General features: G+C 48.8%; 1 protein-coding gene across 1 annotated transcript in view; it reads left to right on the top strand.

Annotated features, from left to right (window-relative positions):
- The first annotated feature begins 3,858 nt into the window (after nucleotides 1-3,858).
- Nucleotides 3,859-15,915, top strand: part of CUNH1orf127 (chromosome unknown C1orf127 homolog) — a 30,729-nt gene continuing 18,672 nt past the window's right edge. The window contains 3 exon segments of the mRNA XM_040735063.1: nucleotides 3,859-3,934; nucleotides 10,350-10,450; nucleotides 13,479-13,577. Of these exon segments, the coding sequence (XP_040590997.1) occupies nucleotides 3,909-3,934; nucleotides 10,350-10,450; nucleotides 13,479-13,577 (226 nt within the window). The 5' untranslated portion in view covers nucleotides 3,859-3,908.

Below are 15,915 nucleotides of genomic sequence, written 5' to 3'. Positions count from 1 at the left end.
CTTTGTATATTTTGTAACTGACTAACCCAGGTAGACATTTGAAAATGCCTGGAAAGCCCGGCAATTGGAGTTAATGTTTTTCTTAGTAATCTTTGACCTTTAAGTGTCAAAGGGGACCTGTGAGTAGGTTGGTGGTAGTGCTTTCAGAAAACCAGTTTTGTGGGTAGCTGAGTCCCACAGTTTAGATGCAATTTCTCATTTGCAAGAGACAACTGTTCATAAATAAAACTGTGGTGAAATCCACACGGGGGTTGGGACTTGGCCGGTTCTTAACTGTTATGGAGGAGAAACAATTTGAAAACATGACTTTTCCTGAGTGGAAAAATGAAATTTGAGCTTATTTATGAAGACCCCAGTGAGACTTCCTTCTCTAAGAATATTCCAGAAGTGTGTGTGTGTGTGTGTGTAATTAGATCTACGTTGTCAAAAGGGAAGAGAATTTGCTTTCTAATTCCTTCTCTATTGCGTTTAAAATTTCAAAATTTACTATTTATTTACTTGTCTGGATATGCGTATACAGGGAGGGCATGTACCATGGCACCTGTACAGAGGTCAGAAGGCAGATTCTAAGAACTGATCTCCCTCCCTCCTTCTAGGTCCCAGGGATTGACCTCAAGCGGTCAGGTCAGGCAGCAGGTGTCTTTACACAAGGAGCCACCTCGCCAGCCCCCCTCTTCTCTTCTGAAGGTTTAAACAAGAGCCTCAGTGGTCCCTGCAGGTTCTCTAATGGTAAGTGGGTTGTGTACCAAGGATGTTTGGCCTGGCCTTGGCCTTCCTGTGTGGGGCTGACTGAAGTGGGTGCTTCGAGGGTCCCTGTGAAGGCTTAGCCAGCTGTGTGTCCCAATCTTGGTGCTTTGTTTGGTGCAATGACCACCTCCTGTCTGTGTGTGAACAGGGCCCTGGGGCACGACGAGTTTTCAAGAATTATTTGCGGCCCGGGTTCCATCCGTGTCTTCTCAGCTGGCTTGGAATAAACCCAGGAGGGCGTGGCATTAGAAGAGTAAGTTGTCAACAAAGAGCTGAGTTAAGGAAATGGTTTAAATGGACGGAGCTAAACACCAACAAAGGAAGGAGGTTCTAGAAGGTGGGTCCAAGCGCTTCCTTAGGACCTTGCTCAGTTTTCCGTGTGTTTTGAAAAATTTCAGAACAAAGCGGGGGAAAGGGCCCCCAGCCCTGACGACTCATTAGACCTCCAGACACACTCGGTGGAGAGAACGGACTCCTGCCAGCTGTCCTCTGACCTCACAGACCCCGTGTGCGTGCGTGCGTGCGTGCGTGCGTGTGTGTGCATGTGCGCGTGTGTGTGCATGTGCGCGCGCGTGTGTGTGTGCATGTGCGCGTGTGTGTGTGCATGTGCGCGCGCGTGTGTGTGCATGTGCGCGTGTGTGTGCATGTGCGCGTGCGTGCCTGTGTGTGTGTGCATGTGTGCGTGCCTTTTTAAAATGTGAGTGAACAGAGCTCTAGATAAAAGAAAAAGTTTTCCCCAAATACCCAAATTCTGAGAAAGCTAGCATAATTTCCTTCTAGTCTAATTAAAAATAATTAAAAAATGATAAATGCTGCCAGGCCCAGGGGTGCAGGCCCCCAGCCACACAGGAGCCTAAGGCAGGCTTATTGAAAGCTGAAGGCCAGCAGGGCTGCAGAGTGAGTTCAAGGCCACTTGGGCAAATTATTAATAAGGGGGAGGAGTCTAGCTTAGTCACTTGCTGAGTACACCTGAAACTCTAGGTTCAATACCACACGCTGAGGGGGAGGAAGGGGTGCTCGATCCAACTCCTGCTGGTCTTCCTGCTTCAAGAACACCAGCGCTGGCCTGGCATTGGTGACGCACGCCTTTAATCCCAGCACTGGAGAGGCAGAGGTAGGCTCCAAAGCTACACAGGTAAACCCTGTCTCAAAAAAACCAACCAATGAACCAAACAACAACCACAAAAAAAAAAAAAAAAAACGGAGTTACAGACAGGTGTGAGCTGTTATGTGGGTGCTGGGAATTGAGCCCATTGAAAATATTCTTTGGAGAGGGTAAGAAGTTACCCTCACCCAGGAGCAGGATGGGAGGTGCCAGGGTGTGGGGCATGTGGGAGTGGGCTAGGGGTGGGAGAATTATGGGGAGCAGGAGGAGGAACTGGAATTGGAATGTAAAAAAAAATAGTTTCCAGACAAATCAAGTATAAATGCAGCGACTCTAAGGTAGGGAAAACTGCATGCCAGTGCAGCGCTTTCCGGTGTGCATCCCCCCCCCCCCCCGTTAACTGGTTGCAGTAGCTACTTGGGGAGGGGGTTGTCGATCATTACTGGAAATGAATAAATAAGAAGTATCAGACAACATTATATTGGAGTAGTAAAGTGGGCTGGGGAGGTGGCTGAGCAGTTAAGCACTTGTCCCTGCAGAGGCCCCAAGTTCAGTTCCCGGCACCCACACGCTGGCGGCTCACAGCCATTGATAAGTTCAGTTGCAGGGGCCCCGATGCTTCCTTCTGGACCCTGCAAGCACTGCATGTGGCACACAAGCATGCAGCCGAAACACTCATGCATTCAGAATCAGTAAGTCATTTAAACTGTCGAAGCTTTGTGTCTACAACACATGCCAAACAGGTTGCAAAGTAAAATAAAAAAAAATACTGGCCAGGTGGTGGTAGCACACACCTTTAATCCCAGCACTTGGGAGGCAGAGGCAGGTGGATCTCTGAGTTTGAGGCCAGCCTGGTCTACAGAGTGAGTTCCGGGACAGGACAGCCAGGGCTATTCAGAGAAACCCTGTAAACAAAACAAGAGACACTATCTCCAAACATAGTTTTTTTTTTCTTTATTGATTTTCAGTCTCTTCGTTTAAGGGGTAAAGAAGCCTACACCCACAGTACTGCATGGTCCTGAGCTTTTTGGAGAAGGGACAAAGAAACTCCACTTGTCTCCATGGAGATTCGGTATGGCAGTCAGCAGCTGACCAGGACTGCTGCTGGAGGTGGGTCCTCTGGATTACCGGCAGGAAGCCGGAGTGGAACCGACCAAGGACAGCTGTAGTTTGGGGTATCCCATCTGGGAAACAGGGAATACACTTCCAAACACAGGTCTTGGTGACCCCATTTCCTCCTCTCCTTCCCCTCCTCTCTCTGTCTCTCTCTCCGTCTCTGTCTCTGTCTCTCTCTCCATCTCTCCTCCTTTCTTTCTCCTTCTGTTCTTTTCCTGGGAGCCCAAGGCTCCCGTGTGGTAGGCAAGGGGTCTACTGCTCAGCTACACCCTTCAGCGCATATGTTAGTTTTTGTCAACTTGACACAAACTGGAGCCACCTGGGTAGAGGGAAACTCAACGGCGGAGCTGCCTCCGTCAGATCGGCTTGTGCTTGTGTCTATGGGGCTTTTATTTTTATTTATTTTTGATTAATTGATCCATGTGGGAGGGCCCAGCGCATTGTGGGTGGTGGTACCTCTGGACTGGCGGCCCTTGGTTGTCTAGGAAAGCAAGCTAAACAAGCCATGGAGACCAAGCCAGAAAGCAGCATTCCCCACAGCCTCTGCTTTGGTTCCTGCCTCCCGGTTCCTGCATATTCCGGCTCTGTGCTCCTATGGTGATGGACTCTGAGTGTAAGATGTAATAAACCCCTTTCCTCCTAAGCTGCTTTTCTTCATGGCAGTTTTTTTTCTACAGCAATAAAATGGTGTTTTTTTTCTACAGCAATAAAGAACAGTACCCCACTATTTTGCAGCCTCAGAGATAAAGCAATTAATGTCACCCCAGGGGGCACAAAGCGGTTGGGAGGTGTTGACACCTGTCTGTGCATTCTGGCACCTGGCCGGTACCTGAGTGACTCTTGGCAACCACGACAAGGGGACAAGCTGGCCTTTTACTTGTGAGCTGGCAGTGCCACTAGATAAACTCCTTCAGAGGAGGAGAGAGCCACCAGGCTGAGGATGTGGGGGTCCCTGGCAGTTGCCTGGTAAGTGGCCTTTACCCAGGCCTCCCAAGCGGGTCTTTGGTCCTAATGAGAACTGAGAGACCAGGGGAGCCCTGAGCTTCCTTTATGCCCTTTGGAGCAGAAACCAAATTATTTTCTTTCCGAATCCAGAAGCTTCATGTGCAGAGAGGAAGAGGTGGGTGGGCGTGGCTCAGTCAGCTCTGTGGCTGCTTGAAGACAGGGATGAAAAGGAGGCATCAGTCTTCTCAAGGGAGGGCTGGCCAGAGTCTCTGCCACCGTCCCTAGGCTCCACATCACCCCTTGTCCTGGGGAGCACTTGGGTGCAAGCCCAGGGCTTCAGTCTCCGGTACCACTGAAGGACAGAGCAAACCCACTCAGAGCAGGAGCAAGGCCTCGGCCACCGCCAGCTTGAAGGTCAACAGTCGCTGGCAGTCGGCCCTGGCCTCCTCACTGCAGGGCTTTTGTATGCTTTGTGACTTGCGTAGATCTGCGGGCGTGCGGACAATGAGGGTGATGGAGAAGCTGGGTGGGGTGGGCAAGCCGCGGAAGCCTGGGTCCTGTGCCAGGACCCACTTCTCCTAGCTGCTCAGTGTGGGGCTCAGCTTTGGGACATGAAGGGTCGTGTCTGTCCCTAGGCTGGGAAGGGAAAGTTCGGGAGCTGTAGAAGCCAAGCTGCAATCTCGCGTCTAGTGGGAGCTGCAGGGAGGAGATGGCAGGGGTGTAGGCTGCCCGGGCTCTAGCAAGGCTGATGCAATTAATGCAAGGGTGAGGAGAGGATGGCACTACACATCAGCCGCAGTGGCCTGCTTCTCCTTTTCCTGGTCGCTTGGCCTCTGGCAGCAGATTTGCCTACCTTTGGGGAAGTCTTTCTTAGGCTACAAGGCAGCATGTGCGCGTCCGCTTTGCAAACTAATCAAATGACCATAGTGCTGCCCCCTGCTGGGAGCCAGGAGGAGACTCCAGCAGAGGCCGTGGAACCTGGGACACCAGGTTGTCTGGAGAAAGAGGGTCCCTCTCTGGCTCACTTTTAGTTTGAGATAGGGTCTTGGTGTGTAGCTGAGGCTTGGCCTCAAGCTCCAGGTGTTTTGGCCTCTGTTTCTGGAGTGCTGGGGTTGCGGGACTTGGCTGCCACGCCTGGCTTGACTCTGGATTTCGTACGCAGTGGATAAGTGAAGAGCAGACAGTTGTATCTGGCAGGCTGCAGGCCCAGCTAAGATTACAGCCTAGGGAAACGGTCTGGGCTAGTAGTTCTCAACCTGGGGGGAGTGATCCCTTTGGCTTGAATGACCCTTTCAGAGGGGTCACCTAAGACCATCAGAAAACACAGATATTTATATTTACAGTTCATAACAGTGGCAAAATTAGTTATGAAATTGCATCAAAAATAATGTTATGGGGTCTGGGAAGATGGCTCAGTGGTTAAGAGCACTGGCTGCTCTTCCAGAGGACTGGGGTTCAATTCCCAACACCCGCATGACAGCTCACAACTATCTGTGACTCCAGTTCTAGGATATCCAACACCCTCATACAAACATACATGCAGGCAAAAATACAATGCACATGAATAAAAATAAATAATTAAAAAACAATGTTATGGTGTTGGGGTCACCACATGAGAAACTGTGTTAAAGGGGCACAGCGTCAGGAAGGTTGAGAAGCAGTGGTCTAGACATTCTTTGCCAACCCATGCTAGGAGGCTGAGGGCCTTGGCAATCGATCTGATTGGCGCACTGGCCTTGGCTCTCACCTCCTTTGACATTCAAGAACTTAAGGACTCAGTGACAGTAGCCTTTGATGGAAACCTGTTGTCCTTTCTCGTCTTGCTTTGTCTTAAATACTCTATCTGCTTACTGTTTTTCACACGTATGAGTGTTTTGCCTGCATGTCTGTAAGGGCACCACATGCGTGCAGTGCTCATAGGCCAACAGATTTCCTGGAATTATTGCCCGGAACCGAACCCTGGTCCTCTGCAAGAGCAGCAAGTGCTCTTAACCACTGAGGTACCCCTCCAGTCCCTTGAATTTCTGCATGTAGCCCTGACTGGTCTAAAGCTCAGATTCTCCCTGCCGGAGCCTCTGAAGTGCTGGGATTAGAGGTCTATGCAGGCAGGCATACTCGGATCAATGACTTAAAATATAACTTAAAGCATTTGCATATACATCCGCATATATATATATGTATATATCCACAATATACAAATAGGAATTCACATACATTTTCCACTGGGGATCAAATCCAGGGGTTTGCACATACCACGTAGCCACACGCTGTACCAATGAGCTGCACCTGAAGCCCTCAACTTGAAAAAAAACTAAGTCTCTGACTGTAAAGTAGTAGTATGCTGGTCTCACGTGTGCAAGGTCATCATCTATTCCCTGGCACTGAAAAACTAAACTGAAATATGAGCATATTGCAGAGGTGGCTTATTCAATGTCGTCTGCAGTTCAAAAGAGAGGTCCCCAGAGCAGATGAGCAAACAGGCAGTTCAGAACGCTGAAATGAATTCCCCAACGGGTGCAAAACTAGACCACAGCTACCACCGATCAGCACTCTACCTGGGTATGCTGGGTATGAGTTACTTTTTTTTTTTTTTTAAAGATTTTCTCAGGCTGGTCTTAAACTTGTCAAGTAGAGGAGAAGTTTAACTTCTGGTCCTCCTGCCTCCACCTACGAAGAGCTGGGATTACAGGCATCCATAATCAAGCTTGCTCTGGAGACCTGGGCTGTAGCTTAGGTTGGTACAGTGCTTATCTAGAATGTATAGAGTCCTGAGAGCTATCCCCAGCACTGCAGGACTCACAGAGATCCACCAGCCTCTGCCTCCCAAGTGCCCGGGGATAAAGGCGTGTGCCACCACCATGCCCACCTGTTTTATTTTGGAAAGATTCCGAATATGTGTGTGTGTCTGTGTGTATACGCACATGACTATAAGACCCCACGGAGGACAGAAGAAGGCCTTAGGGTCTCCGGAGCTGCAGCTGCAGATGGTTGTGAGGCACAACCAGAGAGAGTGTGTGTGTGTGTGTGTGTGTGTGCATGCGTGCACGCGCATGCTCGCACTAGGAGCTAAAGTCCTCTGCAAGAGTAGTACACACTCTTAACCGCTAAAACCCGGGACCTTTGAATGCTAAACAAGCACTCTGCCCCTAAGCACATCCCCGACCTTGCAGGTCATTTTGTTGCTGTTATTTATTTTTTGTGAGGTGGAGTTGTGCTATGTAACCCTACTGGGACTTGTTCTAGTACTTGCTATGTGAGCCAGACCCGGCTTGCCATTGTGGGCATGTTATGTATATAGGTGTGCATGCGTACATGTGTGTGTGAATTTGTTTTGCACTTGATCTTAGTCTAAAGGATGAGGATTGATTTTGTTCTTGAGACAAGGTTTCAGACTGTAGCCCAGTCTGGTCTGGAACTCATAGGAATCCTCAGCCTCTTGAATGCTGGGATTATAGGTGTAAATAACCACACCTGGATTGTAATTATTTATTCATTTTTTAAAAGATTTATTTATTATATATACAACATCCTGCCTCCATGTACATCTACATATCAGAAAGAGGGCACCAGATCTCATTATAGATAGTTGAGTCAAATTGTGGTTGCTGGGAATTGAACTCAGGACCTCTGGAAGAGCAGCCTGTGCCCTTAACCACTGAGCCATCTCTCCAGTCCCTATAGTTACTTTTTTTTTTTTTTTTGGTTTTTCGAGACAGGGTTTCTCTGTGGCTTTGGAGGCTGTCCTGGAACTCGCTCGGCAGACCAGGCTGGTCTCGAACTCACAGAGATCCACCTGCCTCTGCCTCCCGAGTGCTGGGATTAAAGGCGTGCGCCACCAACGCCCGGCTAGTTACTTATTTTTATAAATCTAAAAAAATACTCTTTAGATGTATTTGTTTTATGTGTTTTGCCTGCATGCATGTAAGTGGATCACACGTGTGCAGTGCCCATGGAGGACAGAGACAGGGAGTCAAGTATCCCAAAACTGGAGTCACAGATGGCTGTGAGCCACCATGTGGGTTCTGGGAATCAAACTCAGGTTCTCTGCAAGAGTAACAAGTGCTCCTAACTGCCCAACCATCCCTTCTGCTGCCTAAAAGTCACATGGGTGTGGTGGTGCAAGCCTTTGATCCCAGCACTCAGGAGGCAGAGGCTGGAAGATCTCTGTGAGTTCAAGGCCATCCTGGTCTCCAAAATGAGTTCCAGGGCAGCCAGGGCTACACAGAGAAACCCTGAAGCACGTGGGTTCCTCTGCCTTCCCTACCTAGCTTTCTCCAGAACTTCTGACTTACTTTATGGTCACACCCCAGTCCTCCTGACTCTAGAGTGTATCTGCCCTCCCCACATGCCTACTGTCTGGTCCTTTGTCACTCTGTGACTTTTGCAACGACCTTTTTGTGTAGTTCCTTGGGTGCATCAGATAGCTCCCTCATGCTTGTGGGTTTACACCTGCTGCTCTCTTTGGCTGGAACGCACCTCCCTGGGTGGAAATTTGAAATTCTTTGCTACTCCATCTCAGTTCAAATGCCACAGCTTAGTTATTATTTTTTAAAGATTATTTATTTGTTATGTAGACAATGTTCCGCCTGCAGGCAGGTATGCTTGCACACCAGAAGAGGGCGCCAGATCTCATTACAGATGGTTGTGAGCCACCATGTGGTTGCTGGGAACTGAACTCAGGACCTCTGGGACAGCAGCCAGTGCTCTTAACTGCTGAGTCATCTCTCCAGCCCTGCTTAGTGATGTTTTATCTGTTCCAGAAACTCTGAAAGAAGCAAAAAGAGCTGTTTATTTGTTTTTTAGCTTCGTGTACATGCTCACACACCCATGTGCCACTGTAGGAACGTGGGGTCAGAGGACAGTTTTGTGGAGTTGGCTCTCTCCTTCCACTATGTGGGTTCCGGGGATCCAACTCTGCTTATCAGGCTTGGTGACAAGTGCCATTCCCTGAGGAGCTGCCTCACCGGCCCTAGGATTTTTAACAGTTGTTGGCTATGTCCATTGGAAATGGCTTGCTTAGTGCTCGCATTTTCTCTCTCTGACTCTCTGCCTTCCTTGCCTTAGTTTGTGATGCCTTATTGTTTTATTACTTATTGTGTATGTGCTACATGTGTGTATAACTGTTTGTGTCTGCGTACCTTGTCAAGGGAGGCATGCGTGTACAGGAGTGTTTGGGGGTGCACGTGTGCACTTGTGTGTGTACAGTCTGGAGCTAGACGCTGGATTCCTCCTTTATTGCTCTCCACCTTATTAATTAATTAATTAATTAATTAATTAATTAATTAATTAATCGAGACAAGGTCTCTCTGCTTAGTCCTGGAAGTCCTGGAACTTGTTCTGTAGGCCCGGCTGACCTCGATTTCACAGAGATCTACTGAGTGCTGGGATTAAAGGCGTGCACCACTACCGCCCAGCCACGGTTGGCCTTTTATGTGGACACTAGGGATCCAAACTCAAGTCCTCATGCTGGCCTGGCAGTACTTAACTGATGAAGCCATCTGTCCTGCCTCTTGTGGTGCTTTAAACGGTGGGCAACCCTGGGGTGTGTGAAGGATTCTTGTCGAGGGACCGGTGCATGTGACGAGGGCTTTTCATTCAGAAATTCTGTTTTCATTCAGAAATTCTGCCCACCCCCGGACTAAACTTTTTCCAGTCTGTTTGCAAATTCCTTCCAACATCCTGGATCTAAAAAGAAAAGTCTTGTTCTTTATTTTTTTCTTTTTCCTTTTCTTTTTTTCCTCTCTCCTTTGAACTGGCTGTAAATCCACAGGGTTTCCTCATTGATAATAAGATTTAATAAATCCTTAACACGGATTCATTAAAAAAATCTGTATGAGAATCACCAAGTTGCCTTTTTGGAAGTTATCTTTCTACGTTGACCTTCCAGGAAACTCCCTCCCGCTCCTCTGGTTCCGTGTGTCTCGTCCCTGTTTCTTCTTCAGTGCCTAATTGCTATGGGAGATCCCTCTATTCATTCCTTTCTTTGTCATTGCTGCTTGGTCTGTCTTGGCTGCTGCTCATGGTAGGGATGCAAACAATATATCTCTGGGGATAGTACAGTGCTTGCTTAGCTTTCTCATGTCCCGGATTTGACCCCTAGCAGAGCAAAACTAAAAAATAATAAAATCCATATATACATAAATATAATCGACTGACTGGACTGTAATTGAGATATTGCACACCTGTAATCTGGGCACTTGGTAGGCAAAGGCAGGAGGATTACAAGTTAGAGGCCAGCCTGGGCTATATAGTGAGGAGGGTAAGGCAGCTTAGGCTACCTGGTGAAAGCTTGTCCTAAAACACAGCACAACAAAGCAATGATAAAAACAAAGAGTAAAAGAAAGCAAAACAAAAAGGAGATATAATTGCCTGAAGTCAGACTAGGCAGCCCGGCTGTACTGGGCACTCACTCCACACCCTGCTCTCTCCCTCTCAGGGCCATCTGTCTGGGTTGTCTTCCGCCTGCTGTGTTCCCATGGATCCTCCCCTTTGGGTCAAACAAGGACAGGCCTAGCCTGGCACATGGAGCTCTGACAGGTAAATCAATCATGTCTTTTCTGGTTCATACCAGACTTTGGGAGCCCCCCCCCCTTCTCAGACTGATAGCCTGCCTGCTGTGGTTATATGGAAGCCAGAAAGCATTTGCAACCAACACACTGGCCTGGAAGGCAAGCCCCTCTAACAAGCATTAGCCAAGTGCTTGACTTCCCAGGAATGGCTGGAGCCAGAGCCAAGGCCTTCTGTCACTGAGGAAGCACTTGTAGCACTGGTTTTGAAATAGCCGGCACAGGCTCATGTACCAGGCCTGGCATGGAGTCTTGGTGTCCACTAATTTTTTTAAAGATTTATTTATTATGAATACAACATCCTGCCTCCATGTATGTCTGCACGCCAGAAGAGGGCACCAGATCTCATTATGGATGGTTGTGAGCCACCATGTGGTTGCTGGGAATTGAACTCAGGACCTCTGGAAGAGCAATCGGTGCTCTTAACCTCTGAGCCATCTCTCCAGCCCCGGTGTCCACTAATTTGTTTGTTTTGTTGCTTTGACTTTTTTTTTCAGGGTCTCAACATATAGCCTTGGCTGGTCTGGAACTCATTATACAGACTAGACTGGCTTTGAACGCATAGAGATCTGCCTCCCAAGTGCTGGGATTAAAGACGTGTGCCACCACACAGGGGCCGCTAACTCATTTTTACATTAAAGTCTGGAGGAGTGAGGGACTTGTCTTCACTCTCCCCGGCAATGAGTAAAAGAGCCCAAACTTCAGTGTGGCAGCAGAATCCTGGGGGCTCCACCGCCAGCCACTCACTCACTACACAGAAGACACCACAAGAGGAACACAGTTGTTGAGCATTTATACTGGGCCAAGCCCTATGTTGTGGTCCTCCCCACACTCCCTGCTGATTAAAAAAAAGCTTATAATTTATTCATTATTCTTAGTGTGTGAGTGGTGGGGGCTCATGTGCCATGGTATACTTAGAAGATAACTTTGTGGATTTGGTTCTCTCCTTCCCTGTTTATATGGCATCCTGCTGTGTGTGTGTGTGTGTGTGTGTGTGCACACACGCGCGCTCGCATATATGTGAACCTGACACAAACTGGAGTTATTTGAGAAGAAGAACCTGAGGTAAGTCTCTCTCTCTCTCTCTCCTTCCCTCCCTCCCTCCCCTTCTCCCTCCATCCCTCCTTCTGTTCCTTTTAGATTTATTTTATTTATTATGTACTTTATTTATATCAGTGTTTTGCCTGCATCTTTTATATGCACACCAGAAGAGGGCATTGTATCCTATGGAATTACAGTTACAGATGGCTGTGAGCCAACTTGTGGTTACTGGGAATTGAACTCAGGGCCTATAAAAACAAACAGTGTTCTCCACTGAGCCATCTCTCCAGCTACAAAGTGGTGTAGGTTTTTGTTTGTTTTGTTTTCTGTTTGTTTTTGAGACAGGCTCTCATTATATCGTCCAGGCTGGCCTGAAACTCACAGAGATCCACCTGCCTCTGCCTCCTGAGCACTGGGGGATTAAAGGTGTGTGCATCTCCATACCTGGCCCTGCATTTTCTTGATTAATGACTGATGTAGGAGGGGCAGTCTACCCTAGGCAGTGCTGCCTGTGGTTTGGCAGTACTGAGTTCTATAAGAAAGCAGGCTGAGCAGGGTGGTGGTGGCGCATGCCTTTAATCCCAGCACTCGGGAGGCAGAGGCAGGCAGATCTCTGTGAGTTCGAGGCCAGGCTGGACCGACAGCCTCCCAAACAATACAGAGAATCCCTGTCTCGTAAAACCAAAAAAAAAAAAAAAAAAAAAAAAAGCAGGCTGAGCAAGCCAGGGGGAGCAAGCCAGTAAGCAGCTCCCTCCACGGCCTACTTTGGCTCCTGTCCTGAGCTTGATAAACCCTTTCCTTCCCAAGTTGCTTTTGACTATGCCTTTTATCACAGCAATAGGAACCTAAGGCACATGCATGAGCGGTCTCACTGGCCTTCGCCTTTGACAAATTAACTTATTGTGTGTGTGTGTGTGTGTGTGTGTGTGTGTGTGTGATAGATGCATGTGCCTGAGTCTGTGTGCTCCTTCACATACATGGGCCAGAGGAGGGTGTCCAATTGTCCTGCTCTTCTGCCCTCCACCCTATTCCTTTGAGACAAGCTCCTTCACTGAGCCTGGAGCTAAGTCGGTGGCCGGCAAACCTTGGTGATCCTGCTGTCTCTACACCCGTCAGCACTGGGGCGGCAGGTGCATATATGGCCACTTGTGGCTGTTTACGTGGGCGCTGGGGACTTGAACTCAGGTCCTCATGCTTGCTCAGCAGGCGCTCTTGCACACCAAGCTGTGTCCTCAGCCCCCAGGTTTTCCATTACTCAGCTCGCCTTTGAGAGAGGGGGTGTGGCTGTGACATAAGCGCAGGGTGAGACCCTCAGGTTTGCTTGTTCACAAGAGGGGCTCTCAGACCCCCGAAAAAGCTTTACCGGCAGTTACAGTTCATCCTGGTGGAAGGATGAAGGCTAAAATCAGACTCTGGGAGAGAATATAGGTGGGAGTGGCCATCAGCGTCATCAACCGTCACTATCTCCTTCCACTGTCATTATCCATATCCTTCTCATCATCAACACCATCATACAGTCGATTCTAGGAAGAAATGGACTAAGCAACGGGCACAAGGACAGACAGACGGACAGACACACAGACAGACAGACAGACACACACAGACAGACAGACACACACAGACAGACACAGACAGACAGACAGACAGACACAGACAGACACACAGACAGACACAGACAGACAGATACAGACAGACACACAGATAGACAGACAGACAGACACAGACAGACAGACAGACACACGGTAGGTATTTAGACCCAGATGTTCTGACTTCAGTGCCTACAACCACCTGTGAATCACCCCGTTCTCTGTGTCCCCACTGGCTAGCTGCAGAGGTGACCCCTTTCCTAGCTGGTCACTGCAGCAGGGATGGGAGGAAGCCTGTCCGTTCCTCCTCTTTTCTTTCCTGTCTCCCCTGTGTCCTCTGTGTCTGCTCCAGAGCGACATCTTATCCCACAGGGAAGGTGGAATGCTTCTCAGACTACATGACCCTGCAGATCCCCAGGAGCCACGCACAGGGTGTGAGGCAGTGGCTGGCCAGGGCCCTGCACCTGCCAGGTAAGCCATCCCCTCCGCCCCCAGGCTTTCTGATGCTCAGCCACCGACTGCCTGGAGCCTTTGCTGGGGTCCCCAATGCATGCCTCACACCAGGGTATGGGAGCTGCAGTTCCCCGGAAGGCTTCTCTCTGGGATTCATGCTCGTTCCTTCCCAGGGCTGCCCTGACCTTCTCCGAGGCAACCCCCACCTGGATACGTGCTCATCGAATCTCCTCTCAGTTCTCATTCCTACTTAAAATGACCTACCTTGTCCCCTCGCTTGTCATCAGTGCCACCAGCAGGTCTCTGGGAGCAGGCACGGCCCATATGCTCCATGGTGATGGCTGCAGTGCCTCAAGGATTAAGGACTGTCTTGTGCTTGGGAGACTTCTAACAGATATTTGCTCAGTGGACAAATGGCCCCAAACCTGCGTTGTGGTGCCCATCGGATGCTAATATGCCCCTAAATTTAAATTATACGGTGAAACTAATGGGACAATTTTTAAAAATGCATTCTTTAAAAATTTAATGTGTGGCTGGGCATTGGTGGCGCATGCCTTTAATCCCAGCACTCAGGAGGCAGAGGCAGGAGGATCTCTGTGAGTTTGAGGCCAGCCTGGTCTACAGAGCGAGTTCCAGGCCAGCCTCTAAAATAATACAGAGAAACCCTGTCTTGAAAAACAAACAAAATTCTGTGTGTTTGTGTGTGTGTGTGTGCACGTGTGCGCGCTTGCATACATGTGCACTCATATGCACACTAAAATGCAGTGTTTACAAAAATGTGCCACAGTGTGCATGTGGAGCTCAGAGGATGACTTGCAGGACTCGGCTCTCTCCTTCAACCACGTGGATCCCAGATACTGAACTCAGGTCGCCAGGCTTGATAGCAAGTGCCTTTACTCACTGAGCCATCCTGCTGGTCCCCAATTCTTTTTTCTTTTTAAACCTTTATTGCGTGTGTATGGGTGTTTTGCCTGCGTGTTAAGTCTGTGTGCCATGTACATGCATTGCTAGTGGGGGCCAGAAGAGGCTGTCTATCTCCTGGAACTGGGACTACAAATGGTTGTGAGCTACCATGTGGCCGCTGGGAGCCAACCCAGGTCCTCTGAGGAGCAACAGCCAGTGCTCTTAGCCACTGAGTCATCTCTCCGGTCCCTGGTCCCTGAGCCTTACCCACTGGAACCACCATCTCATGCATGGTGGGGGAATTTCATGCCTGAAACAGCCAAATGAAGGGCAAATTATCACTTTCAGAAAACTTTGAGCTATGGGCTTAGCCACTGCAAAGTGGGAAGAGTTTCTGGAAACTTCTAGAAGGAACCAGAACAGAAAGAATGTGCCTGTATGTCGTCTTTTGTACCTTTGGTCATAGAGGCTGCAAGTAAGACATCCAAATTTTTCCTCTCTTTTGTACAAAGAACCCTTCCCATCTCAGAATGTTTTTTTTTCATTCTCTTCATTTATTTTTAAGACAGGGTCATACGCTGGGACCCAGGCTGACCTAGAACTCTCTATGCAGTCCAGGCTAGCCTCAGACTCCTGGCAACTCTCCTCCCTCAGTCTTCTTAGCAACAGGTGTGAGCCACCACGCCGGCTTGGTCTGGAAATTCTGAAGTGCCATCTGGGACAGGTGTGTCCTGAATCCTGAATTGGCCCTGGGATGGTCAGCCAGCCAGCGGTGCCTCTGGAACTAGAGTAACATTTGTGTATTAAAAGGCCACTTTTCCAGGAGAAAAACGCGGAGGATACATTAAGCTGTCGCCTGTTCTTTGGAAAGCCATTATTAATGGAAAACAATAGATTAATAGTTTTAAAACGCTTGTTCAATAAGTAATTTTTATGGCCCTGGATAGAGCCCATTAAACATTTCTGTGTGTTATTATAAAGAAGTTTTAAGTGTAAAATCATAAAGTCAATAATCAGGGAATTAGTCACAGCAGCCAGCCACAGGCCATTAGTTTTAGACGCTGTCAGAGACACCTGTGGCTTTGGAGGAAGAGTTTCTTTTACTCGGCAGCACCAGGTGGGGATGCTGCCTGCTGCCTTCCATAACGTTGAAGGGACAGCAAGCAGGTGTGAGCAGCAGGGTACAGCAAATATTTACAAAGTGCAGACGTGAATGGGAAACGAAAGCAATCCAGGTCAATTTGCACATCCAGGCTTAGACACTTTATTTCCCCAGTGAGCTGCCTTTCAGAGCCATGGGCTCGGCCTTGATCTCCTGCTAAAGATAGCCGTGAAGGCTGCACGCTCTTAAGTGGAAGGCATGTCACCAGAGAGTCCCCCACATCCAGGCTGCCGGAGCTGTCTCCTGCAAGGGCCTATTCATCTCCCATCAACTCTCTGAGAATGAAAGTGT

Source organism: Mesocricetus auratus, unplaced genomic scaffold, assembly GCF_017639785.1.
Source record: "Mesocricetus auratus isolate SY011 unplaced genomic scaffold, BCM_Maur_2.0 Super-Scaffold_100042, whole genome shotgun sequence".
Taxonomy (NCBI): domain Eukaryota; kingdom Metazoa; phylum Chordata; class Mammalia; order Rodentia; family Cricetidae; genus Mesocricetus; species Mesocricetus auratus.
The sequence above is the reverse complement of the archived record's forward strand: the minus strand, read 5'-3'. Positions and strand labels throughout refer to the sequence as shown.